A 24,509-nucleotide genomic window follows, 5' to 3' on the forward strand; every position below is an offset into this window, starting at 1 on the left:
AGGGGGTATTGCAATACCAGATCTTCAACTCTACTACAAAGCAATAGTAACAAAAACGGCATGGTATTGGTACCAAAATAGACAGGTAGATCAATGGTACAGAATAGAGGACATGGACACAAACCCAAATAAATACAATTTTCTCATACTAGACAAAGGTTCCAACAATATGCAATGGAGAAAAGATAGCCTCTTCAACAAATGGTGCTGGGAAAACTGGAAAACTATATGCAATAGAATGAAATTAAACCCCTATCTCTCACCCTACACAAAACTCAACTCAAAATGGATCAAGGACCTCGGAATCAGACCAGAGACCCTGCATCTTATAGAAGAAAAAGTAGGTCCAAATCTTCAACTTGTTGGCTTAGGATCAGACTTCCTTAACAGGACTCCCATAGCACAAGAAATAAAAGCAAGAATCAACAACTGGGATAGATTCAAACTAAAAAGCTTTCTCTCAGCAAAGGAAACTATCAGAAATGTGAAGAGAGAGCCTACAGAGTGGGAGAATATCTTTGCCAACCATACCTCAGATAGAGCGCTAATTTCCAGAATCTATAAAGAACTCAAAAAACTCTACACGAAGAATACAAATAATCCAATCAACAAATGGGCTAAGGAAATGAACAGACTCTTCACAGAAGAAGATGTACAAGTAATCACCCGATATATGAAAAAATGTTCAACATCCCTAGTAATAAGGGAAATGCAAATCAAAACTACCCTAAGATTTCATCTCACCCCAATTAGAATGGCGATTATCAAGAATACAAGCAACAATAGGTGTTGGCGAGGATGTGGTGAAAAAGGAACACTCATACATTGCTGGTGGGGTTGCAAATTAGTGCAGCCACTCTGGAAAGCAGTGTGGAGATTCCTCAGAAAGCTTGGAATGGAAACACCATTTGACCCAGCTATCCCACTCCTTGGCCTATACCCAAAGGACTTAAAATCAGCATACTACAGAGATACAGCCACATCAATGTTCATTGCTGCTCAATTCACCATAGCCAGATTGTGGAACCAACCTAGATGCCCTTCAGTTGATGAATGGATAAAGAAACTGTGACATATTTATACAATGGAATATTACTCCGCAATGAAGAATGATAAAATTATGGCATTTGTAGGCAAATGGTCGAAATTGGAGAATATCATGCTAAGTGAGATAAGCCAATCTCAAAAAACTAAAGGACGAATGATCTCGCTGATAAGCGGATGAGGACATATAATGGGGGGTGGGAGGGGCTAGCATTAGGTTTAGGGTTAGGTTTAGAGTTAGGCTAAGGAGAGCGGTAAGAATGAAGGAAAGAAGGACTGTGTAGAGGGAAAAGAGGGGTGGGAGGGGTGGGGGGAGGGGAAAAATAAACATCATTACCCTATGTAAACGTAAAAAAAAAAAAAAATAAATAAATAAAAATAAAAATAAAAATATACTGTTCCCTCTTTTGTTTTAGATTTTAAATTTTAATACCCCAACTTCTGACTTAATGCCATTGTTCATTAGTCTTTGCTTTCTACCTGTGCTCGGTGTTTTCTTTGGGGATACTTAAAATTCAAGAATAATTTCCCCCTGTTACTTGTGTAGGCTGGTCTGAAAAGATTCCAGTGGCTCACTTTAAGCTGTTTTAAATACCACAAAGGAGGAAAAAGTTGAAAGTCTTTTTTGTTGTTGTTTAAATTTTTTAAAATTATATTTTGTATTATTTTTAGGCAATTTCTTTGGTGAAGTTTCAAACATAACACTTAACATAAAGTTGTCTTAGTACCGTAGCTCACATTTCACACTGACTTATTTTAATGTATAGTCACTTTAATTTAATTCCCATAGAATTGCATTGATTTGGAATCCTAGAAGGTTTGGGAAGAACATGGTTTTACTAGACTAACAAAGTGTTCCAGAAGTCAAATGTACTGTCTTGTTTTACTTATATCTGCAGGTGAAATGAAGTTTTACTCAATCTACTCTGAATTGTGTGCAGAAAACTAAAGTATAATATTATGAGTTTGTCTGAGATATTATCTAGTAAATCTGATCTTCATCTACCATAATCACTGATTTGTTAGAAAAATTGGAACAAAGTTCAGTTTATGTCAAAGACTGTTTGTTACTTCTGTGCTTAAGGAGTCTGAAGATAATGTAAAGGATTTCCTTTTTCATTTACCTGCTCATGTCAGAGGTTGGTAATGTGGACACCAATAAGTGATATCCTGTGTCCTTAAGAAGGGTATCATCTTGTGAATCGTCTGTATGAAGTCATGTGCTGACACTGTCATCAGTCTAGCATAAAACAGTATCGGCAGCCCCTTCTGGTTAAGTGGGCACCTGTGCCACGGAGCACTGGAGAGGCGATCTCTAGTCAGGAGCTCCCACTACTATTCAGCCACACTAGCTGAGGAAGAGGTGGTAAAACTTTCCTTGTTTCCTCTGGGCAGGTGGCTACTTCATTGTTAAAGGAGTTGAAAAAGTCATTCTTATCCAAGAGCAGCTATCCAAGAACAGAATCATTGTGGAGGCGGATAGGAAAGGGGCCGTGGGAGCTTCCGTTACCAGGTATGGGAAGCCGAGATAGTGCTGTTCAGGTATGTTGATAATTCCTAAATACCAGGTGGCTGTCATCCTATTTGGAGGCTGTATTTCTCTCAGTAACAGGTATTGTGATTTTTAAATTATCTGCATTCACTTTATTGTGTAACTCTGTAATTATAGAGTATTGATTTTATGTTTTGGATACTGGCGTTGAACCCAGGTATGCTCAACCACTGAGCCACATCCCCAGCACTTTATTTTATTTACTTACTTTTTATTTAGAGACAGTGTCTTGCTAAGTTACTTAGTGCCTTGCTAAGTTACTGAGGCTGGTCTTGAATTTGCCATCCTTCTGCCTCAGCCTTCTGAGTCACTGGAATTACAGGTGTGTAATCCAACTAGGATATTGATTTTAAAATGTCAATGATGAGAATGTGAGACATCATTTGAAAGCTGACTATTTTATTTAAGTTGGATTTTCTGTTAATTTATAGCATGAAAGAAATTTGTATAAAACAACAGAAGTACTCCAGCTTTTCATGCTCCTTTTCATTCTGACCATGTACATGTATATTCCTACATTGTTATAAGCAGAGGCCATTTTATGTTTAGTGTCTAGTGAATTATAAACCTAATTTTGTAGACCAACCTCATTCACAGTGTACTTATTTTCTACAACAGCATGCCTTAAATCATTTCTGTAACCTCTTTTCTGTGGTTTATTCATGTCTTCACTTTTATTTCTGATAGAAAGGCAGCTAACAGTAATGATAGTGTATTGAGCACTTACTAAGAGCCAGGCAGTGTCCTAGGTACTTTATGTGTTTTATTTAATTGTCACTGCAGTCCTTTAAGATTAAGTGGTATCATCTCCATTTTATAGCTGAGTAACAAGCCCTGAGCTCACCTTGATTGTTGGAAGTAGTCAGCAATTGAATCCAGATGTAATAATTCTACAACCTTTATCTTTCTACTGTACACAGATTTGGAGCCAGTCTGAATTTGAATCCCAAAGGTGCATTTCTGACTGATACTGGAGTGGGCAGTTTCTTAGATTGTTTGTCTTGGTTTCCTTCTATGTGATTTAGAGAAAGCACTTCTAAATAAGTTATTATGTAGAAGATTAGAGCTCATATATGTAGAGTTTTGGTGCATAGTATGTTGTAGGTAATGAGTATGTGTTACTTTTGTGGTTAAATAGAGCTTGAACAGAACTTCATTAAGAATTTCAAAACTAACCAACGTAGTACTAGAAGGAAAATTCTTAGGGTTGGGTTTTTTTTGTTTGTTTTTTTTTTACCTTTTTTTTGGCTTCAGGAATGTGGATAAGTCTTATTGGAGTACTAATTTAAAGCCCATGTATTTCCTCTTATTTCTACTTGTAGCTTTTCTGTATGGTCTAAGCCCATTTTTAGTTTTTTGTCTCTTCAGTACATAAAATTGGTATTGAATATATGCCCTCCAGTGGATAAAGTAAGTCAGGTGAAATTAAAGTGAAATAGGTCAGAAGGCAATTGTCACTCATTTACCCATGAAGTTTCTACCCTAATCTCAAAGCTAAAGAAACAGTTTTGTTTTTCCCAATCCCCTGTTCCACCACCAAAAAAAAAAAGGAAAGAAAAAAAGAATCATAGTGTTTTAAATTAAACCTGGCTGATGGATGCTCATTACTGTTGCAGTTGATGTTAGTGAGGATGCCGTGTAACCAACCTGTGTTTATGTCCAGCTCCACCCATGAGAAGAAAAGTAGGACCAACATGGCTGTGAAGCAGGGGCGGTTTTACCTGAGGCATAACACTTTGTCTGAGGATATACCCATTGTCATCATATTTAAGGTAAGACTGCCCCCTCTTCTGAAAACTAAAAGAATTTTTTCTCTATTTTCATAGCTAAATAGAAGTTTGGAAGGTAAGGAATTCTAGGAGTAGAGGGATTTGTGGTATAGATAATCTGATGGTCATATGATTCATCTTAAATTGAAAGTAAGACTGAGCTTCATATATCATTTTAAAAATCTACAGTGCATATTGTTTTACCTTTAGCTCTTTTTTCTAACTTAATTTTTTTTTAAATGTGAGTAACATAATTTATTTAACCAGTTCTCATTCAGTGGACATATACATCTCTTGTTATTACACAACTGCTATAATATCATGTCATACATGAGCAAAGATATCTAAATTCCCAGCAATGGAATTTTCTACGTTAAAGAGCATGAAACTAGACATAGCGGTACATACCTGGAGTTCGGGCTGCTTGGGAGACTGAGGCAGGAGACTCACAAGCTCAAGACCAGTGTGTGTATTGCAAGGAGACCCTGTTTCAAATTTAAAAAAAGACTATGGGCCGAGTTTTTTTTCTTTTTTTTTTACCCCCTCTTAGGCTTCTAGATTCTTGTGAATTTTTGCATAAACACAAACCTTCATTCTGTAATTAGTTTTTTTCCAACTTATTTGTAAATTGTTGGCTTAGAACCCAAAATATACTTAAAATAGAAATAATGTTTAAATGGCATAATCTTCTCAGATAGTTGCATAATGGTCCATTTAACCTGCTCTATCTATGAACAGTTAAATTGTAGTATTAATCATTAAGAAAAACAAAAGAACAGTGATACAGTTGGTCCTCAGTTTTCAAGAGTTCCATGTTTGTGAATTCACATAATTGCTAAAATGTGTAGCTTCACAATCAGTACTAGTGGTGCTTCTGTTGTTATTCATGGATATGTGCATGCATAGAACAGCAAGCAATTTGAGTCATCCAGTGCACATGTTCTTGCCAAGGTGAAGAAGGAAATGTTCCACTTTCTTGTTTCAGCTCTTTGCAGTGCACTTAGTGTCATGTTTTTGTATTTTTGCTCGTGGTTATGCTGTATAAGATGACTCCCAAGTATGATGCTGAAAGTGTTGCTAATGTTCCTAAGCACTAATGGAGATAATATGTGTGTTAAACATAGTTGGATGTGAGATACGGCACTTTTAGCTTTGAGTTCCTTGTCAATGTGTCAACAATATGCATTAAGTGTGATGTTTTTAAACAAAAGCACACATCAATTGATATTCTGTATTGATCAGTTGAGAAACATGTTCTTGCAGTCTTGCAGGAACCTAACCCTATATTTCCTTCAGGAGCAAGAGTCCAATGTACTAATTAAGTACAATTCAGCAACTTTCTCAATGGAATCTCCATGGATAAAGATAATGGACTGTTGCTTGGGCATAAAATGAAATCTTGATGACTAACTCAATTGAAATAGCTCAGATTATTTGAGAAGATCCTGGATACTTCTTGTAAATTTAGAAATTGATAATATTCATTTGTCATCATTTTCACTTTAGAATTAATGCTTCTGTTTGGTAGTTATGATAGTGGACATATCTTTTGGGTCACAGTGAGAAACAACAAGATATCCTCTGAGGTTAGAACTAACTAAATTGGTTAAAAAGGAAAATCATTGGGTATAATCCCCAAAGGAGTAAGAAAGAAGGGATTGAGCCTTTACTGTCAAAGGTGCATTGGGTGACAGAGCATAGAGTCAGGAGGAAGTCAGACTTCTTCAGGTCAGGTTGGTGATTGGGGGCTAGAAGAGTTTGCCCGGATGGTTCATAGTTACTGAAGGAATAGTGACAAGTCAGGTTCTCTAACGCAGGAGACATCTAAATGCAATTATGTGACGAGCATGGTGGCACACGCTTGTAATCTCAGAGATCCAGGAGACTGAGACAGGAGGATCACAAGTTCAAGGCCAGCCTCAGCAATTTAGCAAGGCCCTGAGCAACTTAGTGAGATTGTGTCTCAAAATAAAAAAAATGAAAAGGTCTGAGGATATAGCCCAGTGGTAAAGCCCCCCTGGTTTAAATCCCTAGAACCAAAAAAATGCAATTATGTGAAGGAAGTTCTAGGAAATTTTCTCTATACTTAATATAGTTTAATGTGCTTTTGAGTTCTATAAATGAGGTAGAACCATTTATTTTCTTTTTGGAATAATGATGATGATAATCATAATAGGATAGTTATATCAGGGTCCAGAGAGAATTCTTAAATATATATACTTTTTATTTTCTTTCTTTGAAATTTTTATTTTTGAAGCACAGAAGGCATTTTGGCTTTGCTTTTAGGGATCCCATAGTACCAGACACAGTGTCTTTTGTACATAGTGATGGATAAAGAAAATTTTATCTAACAGTGTAGCATCACATCTCCAGCAGAGGGCAATATGGCCCCATGCATCCAGAGGGCATTTTTGAAAGTTTTAAATGCTCAAAGATGGATAGGACTGCTTTCTTTAGAACAGAAATTTTAAATTAAATGTAATGCATATACTCTTATACTACTGATGTATAAAATGTATAAGGAGCAGCATGTATGTAGAGAAATCAGAAAAAATTTATTAAGTACTTTTTTTGACTAGGTGACAAAAGTTTAATAGGTCAGTTTCTTCTGTCAGATTTAATATTTATATTGTAAATACATACAATATTGTAAATATTTGCAAATGTAATACATACAGATATTATAAATGTTTACCTGTATATAGCCGACTTAAGTCCTTTTTAGAATGTGGTTATAAGTTAGCATAATTGTGTAAGTAGTAGTTTCCCTTGCTGATTACAAAACAGTTCTTACGTTGTAAAAATTTAAGACAGCCGCTGAAAAGTATAGCTACATTTTTAAATTGTTTCCAGACCTTTTCCCTGTGATTTTTGTAATATACACACAATTAAAAAAAAAATGAATTGTGAAGTTTCCCATGTCTATAAATATGAATATGCATTATCATTTTTAATAAGTATTAGGTAGAAGTTGCACATATGGTATAATTTATATTACCAATTTCCTATAGTGGGACATTTAGATATCATTTTTTTCCCCTCAAGTGTTTTCATACTTATACATAGCCCTGGGATGACTCTTCTTATGCATACATGTTTGTGCACATTGCTGATATTTTGTGAGACTTTAGTCCTATAAGTGGAAATGTATCTCTTTTTTTAATGCTCAGTATGCATTGCTAATTTTTTTCTAGAGATATGTCTGTTAACAATCTTAATAGTACATGAAACTTAAAATTTTTTAAATGTTAGTTCATGTAAATGAACTAAATATTTTGGTTAGAAATAGTCACTTTTTTGGTCTCTTTCACTCTAGGGATGTTTAGTGAATGAATGGGAATTTGTTGTTAACCACTGTTTAGACTTCTCCAACTGGGAGGCTTCATAGGTATTAGACTGCTTAGAAGCAGACAGCTAGGTTAAATCCCAGCTTCTTCACTTTCTATCTATGTGACCTTGGGCAGACTTCCTAGTCCCTTTGTGTCCTGGACAACTCATCTATAAAGGGAGACTTCACCTCCACCTCCTGGGTGATTGTGAAGCCCAGGTGAGATCATGTATTTTTTGAAAACTGAGCGCTTGAAAAGAGTACTCTTTCCTTGTTTTTTCCTATCCACTTTCTGTCAGGAGCTGAGAAAAATAAACTGGGATGCCAGAAAAGGCACATCATTTCTCTTTTTGTGTTGTGTGGCCCTAACACAGACCTTGACAGTCATTAGGACTTGATGGTTGTTGATTGTAACCAACAATTGGCTAAAAGTGACAGAAACAGCAGGGTTTCCAGATTCCATGCTGAGTCTGAATATGACGGATAAAGCTTTTAAGACCTAGATCAGACTTATTTATGGACTGGAATCACCGCAAAGGTTTTTCTGCTCATGAATCTTCCCCACTTTCCATTTTGTACTCCCAAGCATTGGGCAGTTGCATTATGGTGGCATCTGTAGGAAAGTTTTTGTGGAGAAGAGGATCCAATTTCTGGGATGGTGAGCATTGTTTCTTGGAAACCAACTTGTATGGAAATATTTCATCTTTGAGGTGAAACAACTGTATATTTAAAGAGGGCCATCATAGTTTTATTATCTGCTAGGACTTCTCTAAAAATAGGTGGACTTTAGATACTTTAAAGAAAAATTAGAGATTTCTGGATAGTAGATATTTTAAGAAGTTCTCCCCTTTCCTACTTTCACATAATAATTTCAATGAATCTTCATTAGTGTGCATGTCATTCTCTTCTATTCATTAGTGTTCTTTTTTTTTCCCCCTGACTTTGGATATCTGAGGATATCCAAGAAGAGGACTTCATGCCAGTTTTAAAAGAGCACCTCCCCCTATTTTGTTCAGCGTTATTGCTGGTTGCTAGACTGGTTGACCTTCTGATGAAACACATTCTCTGCTATTTTTTCATAAGGTTATTACATAGCCTTTACTTCTGAGTTATTAGTTTAGTGGGAATGATTTCAGGTTATCTAGAGTACAAAGAGTTCCATATAAAGGTAGTTTTCAGATATCTAAATTACGTCTGTCAGGCAGAACGTTTGGGCATTTTGTTCGTTTCCATAGTAATGTGTCATTTATTTGTAGCTGACTACTGAAGGCTAAATAGTTACGAAGTCTGTTCGGTCTTTGGAGTTGGAGTACTTTTGATGATAACTTGACTGAGTTATTGCCCCTGAAGTTCAGTGAGTTGATACAGGAAGACTTTGGTCCATTGTGGGAAGGCTTAGGCAGTAATGTGGTTTCCCCACATGTGCTGTCACCTTCCCTGAGCACTGTGTACCTTTGTTTCATGGCTTAGACATAGTTGGAAGGGCTAAGAAGTCTGTATAGGTCCATGGTATGCCACTTGAGAATTTTATGCAGTTACAAAATTACTGCTTAGATTTCACATCAGGACAATTTGAAGTGGCAATCGAAATATCAAATGAGAAAGGTGGGGTTTTTTCCATTATTATTGAACACCGAAGTAGGCAATCAAATTTATAGTTTTTTTTTTTTTTTTAACTTGGATATTATTGAAATAAAAATGGCTAAATTCATGTAGGTGACTTTCAGTTCACATGATTTAGATGTTAATACACCTAAAGAAAGGGCTAATCCAGAAAACTCTTGCCGTTTGAATTCAAGATTCTATTTCTGCCTCAGACCTTTTCTTGCTGTGTCATTTTGCATGTCTTTATCCTGTATAGGTATCTGTTCATTTGGGGGCTTTCTTAGAAGTGAAGTGCATTCGTTAAGTTTTATAGCAGAGATTTTAGAGAAACATGAATGGATTCTACCACAGATAGTTAGTTTTAGCACTGGTTTTCTTATATTTGAATTTCATTGAAACCCTTCAAACATTGAGAGATGGACAAGTAAAAATTAACTTATATTCTATGAAGGTTTTCATAGAGAAAAATTCTTTTCTAACATTTGTGACTGGCTACTTGCAGACTGAGGACAACGTGTAGGTGATTCTGTTACCATCAGAATAGATTCAACTCATTGTGCTTGAGCTAAGAATAACCTAGTTTTTGTTTAAAAATAGAATTGATCATTTTTAGAATTGCTGTCCTTAACATGAAAGACTACTATTTTATGAAGTTTGTGTTATTTTCAAATAGTGATGTTTATCTCTAGTTTCAGTTTGAATAAATACTTCATATCTAATCAGAAGTTAAAATACACACAAATTATAAAGTATAAAAAAACTATGTCCTGAAAATTTCTTTGTTTATAAAACAAATAATTTAACAAATCAAGTTGTTTATTTAAAATTTTTTAAAAATTCAAAGAGGACATTTAATTCCAGAAGTTGTCATAGTAGTTGTTTGAGCTTTGTAATTATTGCAGTTTCTGTTGGTCAGGAATCTGGGGATTCCTGATAGTAGTTCTGATCAGCCTAGCCGCAGTCACCTGGAACTGAACTGAACTGCTTCCCTGGGGCTCATGGACAGGCCACTTGGTAGAAAGCCTCAGTCTTATTGTCTTTTGGTAATAAACTGTGGTCCCTCCCTGATGACCCTTCCCATAGACTGCTGGATTGTCTTCTTGATGTGGCAACTAGAGCAAGGAGGAAGTAACATGCCTCTTATACCCAGAACTCCAGAGTTGTATGTGCTCTTTCCACATATCAATTTAGCATTCTCCTAGATCTTCAGAATTTTCAGTAAGTTGACATCTGAAGATGAAATGAAAACACTGGGTGGGAGAGGGTGTGTGACTCTGGCAGTTGGGGTGTCTGTCTTCAGCTTGTGCTCTGTCAGGACAATCACCTCCAACCTTAGATGGATGCCTTTTCATTTGTACTCAGGGTAGTGCCCTGACTGTTCTGCATTAGGACTTGGGATTCATTTTCCCTTTCTCTCTCCTCTCCTTCGTGTGGAGGAGAACTGAGAATTAGACAGTCAAAACTTGACTGGACAATTATCTTCTGGTTCTGTCTCTTCTGCAAAACTAAAGGATGAATTTTAATGGAAACATAATTTTCCCCCTAACTTTTAAGAGGCCAATTATTACTCTGCCAAGAAAGGTTTTGTGGGATTATGCTTTTTCTCACCATGGCCAAGTTCCAGGCGACCATGTGAAGAAGTGAGCTCTAGGACCGTATGGGATCTACAGAGACCTGTATAGCTGCTGCCACCTTGAAACACTGAAGTGGATTTCTTCAACCCGTTAAGAGTGTGGTTAGTTTTTAAACATCTCTTTTAAAACCTGCACGAACTATGGTTTGATATCTCTAGAATACTGAAGTAAAACATCTGCATCTGTTAGGAAAATTCTTTTTGCCTGAATATGAATGATTTGATGATTCTCAAAAAAATTAATTCTGTGACAAAACTAATTGGGTTCCTGCTAATTTTCAACAGTGGACATTTCAAGGTTCACTATCCTGTGACTGTTTTTCTTTTCAGTTTGCCTTTGTAATTGTGACCAGTCCTCTCTGCTGTACCTCTTGCTGTCCTATTTCCATGAAGAAACTTAGAATCTGTGAAAATTTTAGAAGGTGATACACATGAAAAAGATGCTTGAGAATGTTTGTTTTCCTCTTCCTAATTAGAATTTCTGTTTCAGGTTCTTCTTGCAGCTTGGGCTATGGCTGCCAATGCCAGATGGCACTGTTTCTGAGGGAAGAGCTAGCTTTTGCTTAGAAGTAATACCCACAAACAATGCCAAATTAGCATAAGCAAATGTCAGTGAGTTAACACAAAGCCAACACTCTTTCCATCTTTTCTTTCCTTCCTAGGCCATGGGTGTTGAGAGTGACCAGGAAATTGTGCAGATGATTGGAACAGAGGAGCACGTGATGGCTGCATTTGGGCCCAGTTTGGAGGAGTGCCAGAAAGCTCAGATTTTCACACAGATGCAGGTGTGTCCTTTCATGATGTCCTTTGCTGTGAATTGTAACTGGAACTTCAATGTTGTTCATCAATAAGTCTTCAGATGCCTTGGCCTTTGGGGTTATAGATTTAGGAAGGGTGTTGGGGAGATGGGAGGAGTGGTAGAGAAGTTTCTTTGACTCATGTTTTTAGAGATTGAAGGGGGAGTTTGCCTAGACAAATTGTCAGCCTGTGGTGTTTAATTCAGAGGAGAGATATATCCCAAGAGACTTTTGTTCTGATAAAATGACCCATACTATATTTTCCTTTATTTACCAGAGTGATAATTTTTTTAAAGAACCATAGCAATTCTAGTATAGAGGATTTTAAAATGCATTTCTTAGTATGTGTGTGTGTGTTTTGCTGGGGCTGTAATCCAGGCCTCACACATGCTAAGTAGTTGCTCTTCCACTAAGCTATATACCCTGCCCTTAATATCCCTTTCATTCTCTTCCAGTTGCTTTAGGCCTCTAGTTTTATGTGACCCTTTTCCCATCTCCTCAATTTCCTTCTGCTTTCCATAGAAAGAACAGACCAGAAGTAGTCCCTTTCACCACTTAGAGCCTTCAGTGACCTTCTTGGGCATTCCTGGTCAAGGGAATTTTAGGACAAGACTTAAGGGTGACGATAGGGAGCTCTAGGTATGCTAAGCATAATAAAAATAACTGTACTTCCTTCCCATGTGGGAGAACCATAAAAGCCATATTTAGGATTTGTAGTCCCAGGTTTGTCAAGTGCTTTACTGAGTATAAATCACTGGTAACATTCCTTGCAACCTCTTGGGAGGTAAGAGTTCCTTATTATAGAACCACAGTCACAGTTTTTACTTGTCCATATGTACATTGTCTATTCTGTGGGTTGCTTACAGTAAGACATCAGTTCCACACTGCTTTTTCCTTGTCACCCAGGATGCTTGTAGCCACAACATCCCCACTTGTATCTGTTGGTATGTGTTCTGAAATCAAATCAGTGTTGATATTTTTGTAAACTAAGCCAAACCTTTGGGAACATTAATCATCTTATGTAAGTATATATCATTCCAGAGCACAAATCAGCAGGGATTATGTCATCACTGCTTTCCTCTTTTTCTGCATTTAGTTAATAATTGATTCAGATAATTGGACAAATAGCACCAGGAAAAGTTGTTTGGATTAGGAGAGTCCATAGCCTTTGTTGAAAGTGAAATATTTATAAGAATGGATCTTCATTACAAATAACTCGTCCAGGTGTTCTAAGAACGTGAAGGAGAAGTATTAGGAAAGATCCAGGAAGTAGAAAATACAAAATCTTACTCTGTGGACAATAATAATTGGTTCAGTTTTTTGAGGTTCACTGTTCTTTAAAGCTAGTAGTGCCCTGAAGAGTGATTTACCTTAATGGCACCCCAGTGGCTTTAAAGAGATCTAGTGTGCATTTTATTGGAAACATCGTCATGTTGGTCAAATAGCCCTAAGCATAGGCTGTTTGAGCATTGGCTAAACAGTGGATTGGAAACTCATACATTTATTTCTGTTAAGTAGGTACTGACAGAAAATTTCAACTAAATCAATTCAGTGAAAAGGAGGGACTATATAATTAGTTAACATAAGAAAGACAAATGTTTCCCTGAACAGAAAGTGTAACTTTGAAAGTGTTTATACTTTGCATGCTGGATTGTGGCATAGATGCATTATTTGTAACCAATAAAAGGTACAGAGGCACAAGTAATCTGAAATGGTTGATCATTGAACATACATTAGCAGTTAATAGAAACCTAAATGTTTTGTGCTGTTCTAAATGAATAGTTAGCAAGTACGCTTCATTATGTAGTAGAACTTTTGAAAACTTGGCACTTTAATAGATTGGTGGAAACCTGCAAGTTTTTACTGTTTGTCTTTTATGCCTCCCTTTTAAGTCTTTGCAACATTTCTTTTGTTTGTGAAGCTGTCACTCTGTATTGGTTATATATGTTTTATATCATTGTTGCCAAGGGCTCTGGTGTAAAGAAGGAAATTAATTTTTGCCTTTTGGGGGGAAATGTCATTTTGGCCTGTTTGTGAAAAGGTAGGGCTCTTCCTGTCACCCTCACATGCAACCCTCCAGCGTTATTAGGTATCCAGGGGAAAGGTGGCTTTCCAGTCCATCAGAAGGAACACCCTGTTCCTCTGTGTTCCTTTGTTTCTCCCTCAAAAGCGAAGAATCATCAGCCTTTTCCCCAAAGGAATTAGAAGGCAAAAATTTAATGAAGACTGCTCAGTTTAGAGAAAAGCAAACTCCCTGTGTACTCTTGGTTCCCACCAACTGCTGACTTGCTTTATTCAGTTACTTAGTTACTATGTATTGGGACAGCGTTGCAGCAAGTGTTTTCAGGGTCTTAGTTTGTATTATGCTCCAAGGGCCTTTTAACAGGAAGACTGAAGATGTTGTCACAGGGGAGGGAGTCCCATTCCGTGTCAGGCACTGTACTAGTCATTGAGAGTCAAAGAGAAAGATGACAAAGTTCCGCCCTCAGAGTCTAGAAGTATATACATGTAAGTAGATAATTAAAATATAGTGTGATGTGAACATGAATGAAAATAATTCAGTTTTTTATGTACAAGGAATTCAAATAGCAGAGAAAGAAGAGTGGGATTCAAAAGGCTTCAGTGAGGAAGTGATACCCAGCTAGGTTTTGATGCCTGAAGAGGGAATTTTCCAAGCAGGTAAGTGAGGCAGGATTCCAGGATGAAGAATCAGGGAAGTTAACCCTTTCTTCTGAGGAACTGAAAGCCAGATTTTAAAAGAGTACATTGTTGTTACAAAATAATAAGAACCACATGATCCTCTTCTTTAAACACTTTATTATGGAAAGCCTTTAATGTGAAGTATGTAGAAGAGCTTAGGAGCCCTCAGGTGTCCATCACCCACTGTCAGCATGCGACACTCCTGTTACTCCACTGCTCTGCCCCCACCCCCAACTTGATTTATTTTAGTAATTCATTCTTTTTAAAGTAATTTGTACATCCTGAAGTGGACAAATCTTAAGTGTACTTTTACAAGATACATAATATCTCCAATGTCCCCCTAAAGTTTCCTGTGCTTTTCCTGATTAGTTTCACCTTTATACCCTCTTGACTTGTTTTCCACTATTCTTTTATTTTCCCCTTAAAGTAGTTTTGCCTTTTCTAGAACTTTATGTATGGAATTAGGCAGCATATTTTCTATTGTGTTTAGCTTTTTTTTGCTGAGCATACTGTCTGATATTCATCCAAGTTTTTTTTTTTTTTTTTTTTTATTCCTTTTTATGTCATTTATCCATGTTGTTCATCCTTCCTGTTGCTGAGTGGCATCTCACTGTGACTACACCATGAGTTATTGTGTTCCTTGTATTGATATTTATTTGTTTGTTTTCCATCTTTGGCTATTATGAATAAAGTTGGTGTGTGAACAAATCTCTGTGTGGACGTTTTCATTTCTTTGGATAAATACTTAAGGGTGGAGTTGCTGGAGTACAGGGCAGAGGTATGTAGAGCTTTCATTAGGCTGGAACTGCCAAACCTTCCAGAATGATTCTGCCACTTCGCGTTCCCACCGGTGTGTAGGAGGATTCAAGTGCTGCTTCTTGCCAGTATTTGGTGTTGTCAGTTGTTAATTTTAGCCATCCTAGCGGATGTATTGGGGTATCTCATTGAGTGACTGTTTTTTTATTCCTGTGCTAGGTATTGAACCCAAAGGTGCCTTACCACTGAGCTACATCCTCAGCCCTTTTTATTTTTTATTTTGAGACTTGGTCTCGCTAAGTTGCTGAGGGTATCCCCAAACTTGCCATCCTGCCTGAGCCTCCCAGGTAGTGGGGATTGCAAGTGTGTGCCTCTGTGTCAGGTTCATTGTGGTTTTAAGTGTTGTCCCCCTGTTGATGACTGATGATGAACACTTTTTTGTGTATTGACCACTAGTATTTCTTCTTCATGAAGTATGCAAACCATTTGTTCATTTTCCTTATCTATTTGTCTTTTTTTCATGAATTTCAGAATCTTTTTTAAAAACAAATTTTGGGTATAAATCCCTTACCAGATTTAGGTATTGCAATTATTGCATTTTTTCCTTATTTGTTTTCCTCACTGTGCTGTTTAATTTTGAAAAATATCAAATTATCAAGAAGCTTGTTTGTCATTTACAGTTACTATTTTCTGTACTGTGTTTAAAAAACTCTTTCCTAGCATGAGATCAGGAATATATTCTGTTTTCATCTAGAGGGCTTATATATTTAGTTTTTATGTGGAGTTAAAAATTAATTTAAAACTAATTTTTCCATTTGGGGTGAAGTAGAGGTCAGGGTTAATTTTTTTTTTACCTCATAGTTAGTTTGTTGTTTCACCACCATTTGTTGGAAACACTTTTCCTTCCTTATTGAATTGCTTTGGCACTTTTGTAAAAAATCAATTGATCATAGAGCATGGATTTATTTCTGGACTCCTTATTCTCTTCCTTTTATTTATCCTTACACCAGTATCACACTGTTTTGATTACTTACAGTTAAAAAATCAGATAATAGAAATACTCCTAACTTTTCTTTCTCAGTATCGTTTTTTTGCTACTCCAGGCCCTTTGCATTTCCATGTATGCAGAATCTAAAACTGCAGAATCAACCTACTTTTGTTTTTTTAAAAAGCCTGTCAGGAGTATTTAGCAATTATGAATTTGTTGGTTACTTTGGAAAAAATGTTAACAGTGAGCCATTTTAACACTATTGAATAATCCAGTCCATGAAAATGTCCTAACCCTCAATTTATTTAGGTTTTGTTATCTCTTAGCATGTTTTTTTGTTTTAACTTTCAACATAGAGGTCTTACATGATATGATTTTAATTTTTTTGGAGGGGAAGAAGTACCATCCCACAACGTTACTTGTGCTTCTCTCTGAGTAGAGGATTAATGCTGCCTTATGCACGTGTGTGCACATGCAGACACACACACTTTTTTCCCCTTATCTGTATTTTCTAAGTTTCCTGCAATTATCATGTATATATTTTATAGAAGAAAGCAGTGTAAAAAATAAAAAGGAAACTGATGTAAATAGGTGGTGTATTAAGCTAATTAGTCACTAATTCATGATAAGTGTTGATTTTTTTATTACTATTGCAGGTTTCTCTACAACTGGGGTGCCTATTTTTTTGCTTATAATATATTTGCATATAGGTGCTTAATTAATGATCTCTAGTGATGACATTCAAACACTATAATCTGTTTTTTATAGGCATTAAAATATATAGGAAATAAAGTAAGAAGGCAAAGGATGTGGGGAGGTGGACCAAAGAAAACCAAAATAGAAGAAGCAAGAGAGCTCCTGGCTTCTACCATCCTGACCCATGTGCCAGTGAGTAACACTTTTGCAGTGAATAATGATGATAATGGAATCTGTGAATGTCTGCTAGAGAACTGTGACTAGGAGTTGTTGCTATTTAAAAGTCTATTCCTGAAGAGAGACTTCTGAAAAGGACTGTGCTTCCCCACTGGAAATAGTCACCCACTACCAGCAGGTGGTTTGTATTCAGACCATTCGCCATTAGGATGTGTGTGGTCTGGTGGTGGTTCTTTCAATCTTACAGTTACTTGATATTCATATGATCATAGTGCTGCTACTAGTTTCATGGTTTCAAAGAACAGCTCTGGTGTCTTACCTGGTTTTAAAATAAGACAAGCTTACAGTCCTTTCTGATATATTTACTTATTGTTGCAAAATATACAGAGGTTTACTCTTTTAAGTGTAAAGTATATTCACATTGTTGTATAATCATCACTATAATAGATACTTTTTAAAAAATTTTGTTCTTTTTATACATGACAGTAGAATGTATTTTGACATATCATACATATATGGAGTATAACTACCCATTTTTGTGGTTGTACATGATGTGGAGTCACACTGGTCATGTATTCATATAAGAACATAGCAAAGTTATGTCCAATTCATTCTACTGTCTTTCTTATTCCCATCCCTGCTTCCTTCCCTTCATTCCCCTTCGTCTAATCCAGTGAACTTCTATTCCCCTGCCCCCTAATATGAGATAGCATCTGCATATCAGAGAGGACATTTGGTCTTTGGTTTTTTGGGATTGGCTTATTTTACTTAGCGTGGTAGTCTCTAATTCTGTCCATTTACCTGCAAATGCCATAATTTCATTCATCTTTATGGCCGAGTAATACTCAATTGTGTATGTATACCACATTTTCTTCATCAATTCATCTATTGAAGGGCACCTAGGTTGGCTCCATTGCTTAGCTATTGTGAATTGGAGCTGCTATATACATTGATGTGCCCGCGTTACCATAGTATGCTGATTTTTAAGTCTTTTGGGTATATACCATGGAGTGGGATAAAATAGATACTTTTTAAAATGCTTTTTTGACGAATTCATCTCCTAGACCTTACATGTTAAAGTTTACATCGTCCAACCTTCTTCACTCAGTCCAAGGTCTATGCTTGGACAGGAGACCACTCTTGGTCAAGCAAGCTGGATGATTTGCCTTATCACCCCACAAATTGGTGGTCAGAGAGAGGACTGGCCCCTGTGACCTTTAAACTAGTACATAGTATTTTTTTATTAACTTATTAAGCAGAGACTAGCCGTGTTGGCATGTGGCATGTTGGCAAGAATCATTCCCTCCCCCTTTAATATATGTGCCACTCTTTATAAATTCATTACTATATGTGCCTTTATGAATGATCTGATTCACATTGCAGACTGACTACCTTCAGGTACTGATTTTAATACTGGAAGATCAAGAGATCTGTAAAAGTGAAGAGTGGCCCTCGGTTTATACCCAAAGGACCTAAAATCAGCAAACTACAGTAACACAGCCACATCAATGTTTATAGCAGCTCAGTTCACAATAGCTAGATTGTGGAACCAACCTAGATGCCCTTCAACAGATGAATGGATAAAGAAACTCTGGTATATATACACAATGGAATACTATTTAACCATAAAGAAAAATAGTATTATGGCATTTGCAAATAAATGGATGGAATTGGAGAATATCATGCTAAGTGAAATAAGCCAAGCCCAAAAAACCAAAGGCCGAATGTTTTCCCTGATAAGTGGAGGATGATATATAATGGGGCTGGGGGTGAGGGATGAGAGAATAATTGGGGAACTTTAGAATATGTAGAAGAAAATGAGACGGATGGGGGTATGAAAAATGGAATGAGACAAACATCATTGCCCTATGTACATGTATGATTACACGAATGGTATGACATAATCTGCATTGTGTACAACCATAGAAATGAAATTATGTAACCCATTTGTGTACAATGAATCAAAATGCAGTCTGTAAAAAATTAAAAGCCAAAAAAAAAAAAAAGTGGAGAGTGGCCATCTGATTACATTCTCAAAACACCTTGTGTGAGCTTGCAATGTAGGTCTCTGATTCTCTTCAACTGCCATGTGTCCTTGATTGAATTCAAAGAATTAGGAAATTCTTAACATTGGAGCTGGGTCTAAACTGAATTTTAAACTCTTTTGGATGATCAGAAAGATTTGAAACTGAATTGCTATTTTAAAAGCTTATTTGTACATAATGTATTGAAGTCATATTAGATGAACCAGGAAAAAGACCATTTTCCAGAATGATTTAGGACAGTATTAACCTAAGTGTGGTATAAAGGATAACTTTAGGTGATACAGGACATTTTGATTTAATTATATGTTTATTCAAATGCAAGTAGCACCTCAGATCCTTGACTGGGCTGGGTGGCACACACCTGTAATCCCAGTAGCTCCAGAGGCTGAGGCAGGAGGATCTTGAGCTCAAGGCCAGCCTCAGCAACTTAGCAAGACCCTAAGCAACTCAGGAAGACCCTCCCTCTAAATAAAAGGACTGGGGATGTGGCTTAGTGGTTAAGGGCCCTGGGTTCTATTCTTGGTACCAAAAAAAAAAAAAAAAAAAAAAAATAGATCCCTTTTTTTTGGTTTTTGATTTTATGTGTTATTGCAAAGGATGAAGCTTACTTTGAAATAAGTTGGTTAAAGATGATTAAAAATATTAAGTAAATAATTAAATCTTACAGAGATAAAGCAGTACTCTCCGTGCTGAACCTGAACAACTAAACTATATAGCTATTGTGAATCTATGGAAACTATATAGCTATTGTGAAACCATGGAAAGCGCTGGTTTAGGTATATCCACAAAGAGAGAGAACAGTGGGCAGGGCATCCGGCAGTTCCAGCACTTATACTTGAGGGTGGCCTGCAAAGGAACTTTGTCTTGATACCATGTCTTTAAGTTCTTTAGGGGGTCAAGGTTCTCAAAGAGCATTCCCTTTACCAGTATTATTAGCACTATCTGGGAACTTGTTGGAAGTACTGGAACTCTACCCTGTACTTACCGAATCTGAGTCTGAAACTCCAGGGTAGGAGATTAATCTCCAAAGTTCTGTTGACTGTAATTTTGTTATAGCATTTTAAGCTTGTTTGTTAGTTCTTTCTCTCCCTTTTTCAGATAATCCATAGATTAACATCCCACAATTATTGATATTGTACCAAAAAGTGATGTTAGCCACCAAATAAGTGTGTTCCCACTCACTGTATGACTTGGAAGAGTCCTAGAAAAATGTGCTAAGTGTTAAACATTTCAGTTAAGACCTGGGGTTTACTTTTCAGCATATAATTGTTAAGGGGGAAGTGCAAAATGAGTTAGGGTTCAAGTGCCTTATAGAGTGTAGCAGAGTTTTTGCTATATATGTCCTTGTTTACTTCCACTTACAAATGTCTTGGGAGAATCTACCACTATTAATGTTTATTCAAGGAAAATGTTGAAATGAACTTTATTGAAAATTGAAAATTTGGTTAATAAAAATTTGCTTAATTTTTCTCATTAATAAAAAAGGTAATACAGGGTAATACAACTAGAAGAGTTAGATTATGTTCACTATAACTTGCCACAGTATGATTAGAAAAATAAAATGAACCTTAGAGCTTTGTAAATATTAATTGAGAATGTATTTATAGCTGTCCAACACTATTGTGATCGGTGTTTTGGCTGCAGAGTACTTTGAAGATAGAGAATTTTCTTTTTTAAGACCTTTCTTACTGATGTAATTGTTTTGTGAGTACAGATGCTAAAGTACTTTTTAGGCCTAATTATTATTATTTTTTATTTTCTTGGTACTGGAATTTGAACTCAGGGTGCTTTACCACTGAGCTGTATCTCCAGCCCTTATTTAAATTTTGAAACAGGGTCTCACTGTGTTGCTTAGGACCTTGCTGAGTTAATCTGAGGCTGGCTTTGAACTATCAATCCTCCTGCCTTAGCCTCCTGAGCTGCTGGGTTCATAGGTACGCACCACCATGCCCGACTCCTAATGTTTCTTTATCACATTCCAAATGCATGTCTTTTGATACATTCCAAAGTTCTCAGTAATAAGAAAATATTGACCTAGAGAATAAATAAAACTTCCTTCAAAGGAAAATGAATTTTTTGAAACATATGTAGAATTCTATCATCCTGTGTTGTTTAGTGGAGTTCCTTAACAGCAACAGCAAAGTATAGGAAGGAAAATGTTTGCTGTTGTTTTAAATCACAATCTGCTGAATTATTTTGTCATGAGTTATAAGATCTCATGGAAATTTTACCAAATGACTAAGATATATAAAGGGAAATTTTATAATAGTATGTATCCTCTATGGAAAAGCTTATAAAATCTTCCTTGGAATCTGCAAAAGTTTGGGCCATGTTCTTCTCTCTTTAGATATAGGGAAAAGGATCTACCTATAGATTTTGTCTTCTCAAACAAACCAGTGCAGTTATTTTACCAGGTCTCAATTCTTATTTTACCTGGTTCAACTTAGTGATTGAGCCAGCTTCATTCATACAGCTTTCAGAGAAGATTGTGTAGAACATTTTCAGTGCCTTTATTCATCAGTCCATTCATTCAGCAGGTAACTGTTACATGTCAAACAATGCTGTATTACTCTTCCTGTATCACTGCCTAACAATTCCTAAGTTTAATGGCTTAACTTAACTATATGTTGTATCTTAGTTCTGTGGTTTACAGGGCTTAACCTAAAATTGGAGAGGGAGTTCTCATTTTAGGTCTCTCACAAGTTGCAAATAGAAAGTTGCTGAGACTGGAGTCAGCCAGAGACTCAACTGGACATCTAAGATGGCCCACTCATTTTCTTCAGCACTCCTGAGGCTATTCCATGTGATCTTTCCTCCCCATAGTGTTTGGATGTCTCAGGTGGTATCTCAGAACTCTGTGAAGAAGAAAAGGAGGTGGATTGCCACTTTACTTAGGGACTAGGACCTGAATTGGCTTGGCATCATTTCTGCTGTTGTTCCGACTAACCACAGGTCAATCCAAAGGGGATGATAAGCTCTGCCTGTGTAGGAGTGGTGCGAATAGGCAAGAAGAGAAGGACTTGACAGTGGCCCTCTGAAGAAATGCTATCACAGACACTAAGAACAAAGAGGAAATGTTACCATCTACTGCTTGGGAACTTTCTTTGAATATGGAATATAGTGGAATATCTTTGAATCAGGGGAATCGTAACTTCTCAGTGCTTTCTTATTTGAATGCTATAATGATTCCTTAAGGCATCTTAAATTTTAGCTTGCATTGTCTCAAAATTTTTCTCTAATTTCTGAATTACAGGTTAAGGAATTCAATTTTCGAGCCAAATGTATCTATACTGCAGTGATGGTGCGAAGAGTAATTCTGGCCCAAGGTGATAATAAAGTTGACGACAGAGACTATTATGGTAACAAGCGGTTGGAATTGGCAGGACAGGTGAATTATTTATTTTATCTCAGAAATCTTATTTCTTTCAACAAAAAATAGTTTGGTATTCATTTTTAGCAGAAGAAAGAGAGATTTGAATGGAATATAAGTTGCACGTTTGAAATATATTTTCACACAGGACTTGCTATGTCTTCAGCTTAAGAATTTCTTCATGAAAAAATCAACATCAATTCTTTAAATATTGTTGATTGTATGTTACCTGTATTATATCTTTTATTGAAATGTTTATCCTTATTCCCTGTAATGTTGGAAGTGAAATATGACTTTCCTATCATGTATTCAGTTAACAAATATTTATTAAACAACTGTTATATTCTAAGCATTCTCCTAGGTACCGGTATAAGAAAGAGAAAAAGACAGAAAAAGATCCCTTTATTCTTAGTCCTTATAGTTTAGTGAGAGAGAGTGCATAAACAAACTATCAACTCTTTTGGAAACATGATAGAAAACTAGGTTTGTGAGAATGTCTTTAATCTCATTTCAAGCCTTAGCTGATAAATGCCATCTCATTTTGAGAGTGTGTATCTCTTTTACTGGATAGAAATTAGCTAATAATTATCTTTGAAACTTCATATTTCAGCATTTGAATCACAAATTACCTTAAATTAAAGATCTTTAGAATAGAGACCTAGCTGCTATGGACATATTTTCTTTTTCTTTGGGTTTTTAAGTACCTTGGTATGACTGTCTCTGTTGTTATCCTGCTTAGAGTTTACTAGATTTTAAATCTGTAAATTTCTTTCACCAAATGAGATATTTGCAGGCTTTATTCAATTATCTTTTTTTGCTTTACTCTTTTTTTCTATCCTTCTGGCTCTAATTATTACAAATCTTTTGATATAGAGGTTCTATTAATTATTTTTTTCTCTTCATATTGGATAACTTTTCTTGATCTATTGTGAAGTTCATTTACTCTCTTTGATGTCATATATTGTTATATGCATCCAGCTAATTTTTTTTGTCTGGATATTTTATTTTTAAATTCTAGAAATTTCATTTGGATATATTTTTCAGAGTTTCTTTTTCTCTACTGAAATGTCTTTGTTCCTATATCACAACCAGACTTTTAACTGTATCCTTGAATTTTAATATCTGCTTTAAAATCCTCATCTGCTAATTCTGTCATTTTGGAGTCCGTCTTTTGATTTGCTTTCCTCTTGAGTATGGGTCATGTTTTTCTATTTCTTTTTTGTTTAATATCTTGGATTGTAACCTGATAAAGTATTGGGGTATTAATGGTGAGGAAAAGTATTGCTTTTGTCAGGATGATCAGAGAAGGTCTTCTGGAAAAAAAAAATGATATATTTTTAGCAAGCCCTCACATGTTCAGGCAGAAACTTGAATGATGAGAAGCCAACCTCATGCAACCTGGGGAATTAAATTCCATCAAGAGACACAGCAGGTGTGCATCTCTCAAGGCAGGAATGAATTTAGGAACTGAAGAAACTGAGAGGGTCAGTGTGGTTGGAGAGAGTGGAATGTGGTGAGATGATTTTGAAGACCTAGGCAGAGGCTGGATTGTCTAGAGCCTGGTAGGCCATGGAAAGGGATTTGGATTTAGATTTACATGGAGTAAAAATGGTTGGAGGGTTAATCAGGGGATTGGTATGATTGAATTTTAGATTAAAAGATCTGATTTGGAGACTAGATTGGAGGTTAGAAGGTGATGGCAGTATTCCAGATGAGAGATAATGGCAGCTGTGATAACAGCAGACACTACCACCGCTAAAATTAAAAATTAGAATTCAGAAGTTATAGCAAGTTTTGTACCTGGATGCAAGCACATGCCTATAATCCCAGCTACTCCGGAGGCTAAAGCCATCTTCAGCAGTTTAGCAAGGTCCTGTCTCAAAATGAAAAATATAGAGGTCAGGAGGGATGTAGTTCAGTGGTAAAGTGCCCCTGGTTCAATCCCCAGTACCTCATCCTCCAGAAAGAAGTTTCAGCAAGTTTTGGTTTTGGGAAAAATTAGTATCTGCTGGACTGTGGGGAACTCTGTTGAGTTTGGCAGGTCTGCTT

General features: G+C 36.3%; 1 protein-coding gene across 2 annotated transcripts in view; it reads left to right on the plus strand.

The window, feature by feature from the left end:
- The window catches only part of Polr3b (RNA polymerase III subunit B), a 130,558-nt gene that overhangs the window by 24,405 nt on the left and 81,644 nt on the right, over window positions 1-24,509 (plus strand). For both annotated transcript variants that reach the window (XM_047551347.1, XM_047551348.1), the window contains 5 exons: window positions 2,440-2,557; window positions 4,260-4,368; window positions 11,594-11,716; window positions 16,941-17,060; window positions 22,344-22,478. In XM_047551347.1, the coding sequence (XP_047407303.1) occupies window positions 2,440-2,557; window positions 4,260-4,368; window positions 11,594-11,716; window positions 16,941-17,060; window positions 22,344-22,478 (605 nt within the window). The remainder of the gene's footprint in view (window positions 1-2,439; window positions 2,558-4,259; window positions 4,369-11,593; window positions 11,717-16,940; window positions 17,061-22,343; window positions 22,479-24,509) is intronic.

Source organism: Sciurus carolinensis, chromosome 4 (genome assembly GCF_902686445.1).
Source record: "Sciurus carolinensis chromosome 4, mSciCar1.2, whole genome shotgun sequence".
In the NCBI taxonomy this organism is placed as follows: Eukaryota; Metazoa; Chordata; class Mammalia; order Rodentia; family Sciuridae; genus Sciurus; species Sciurus carolinensis.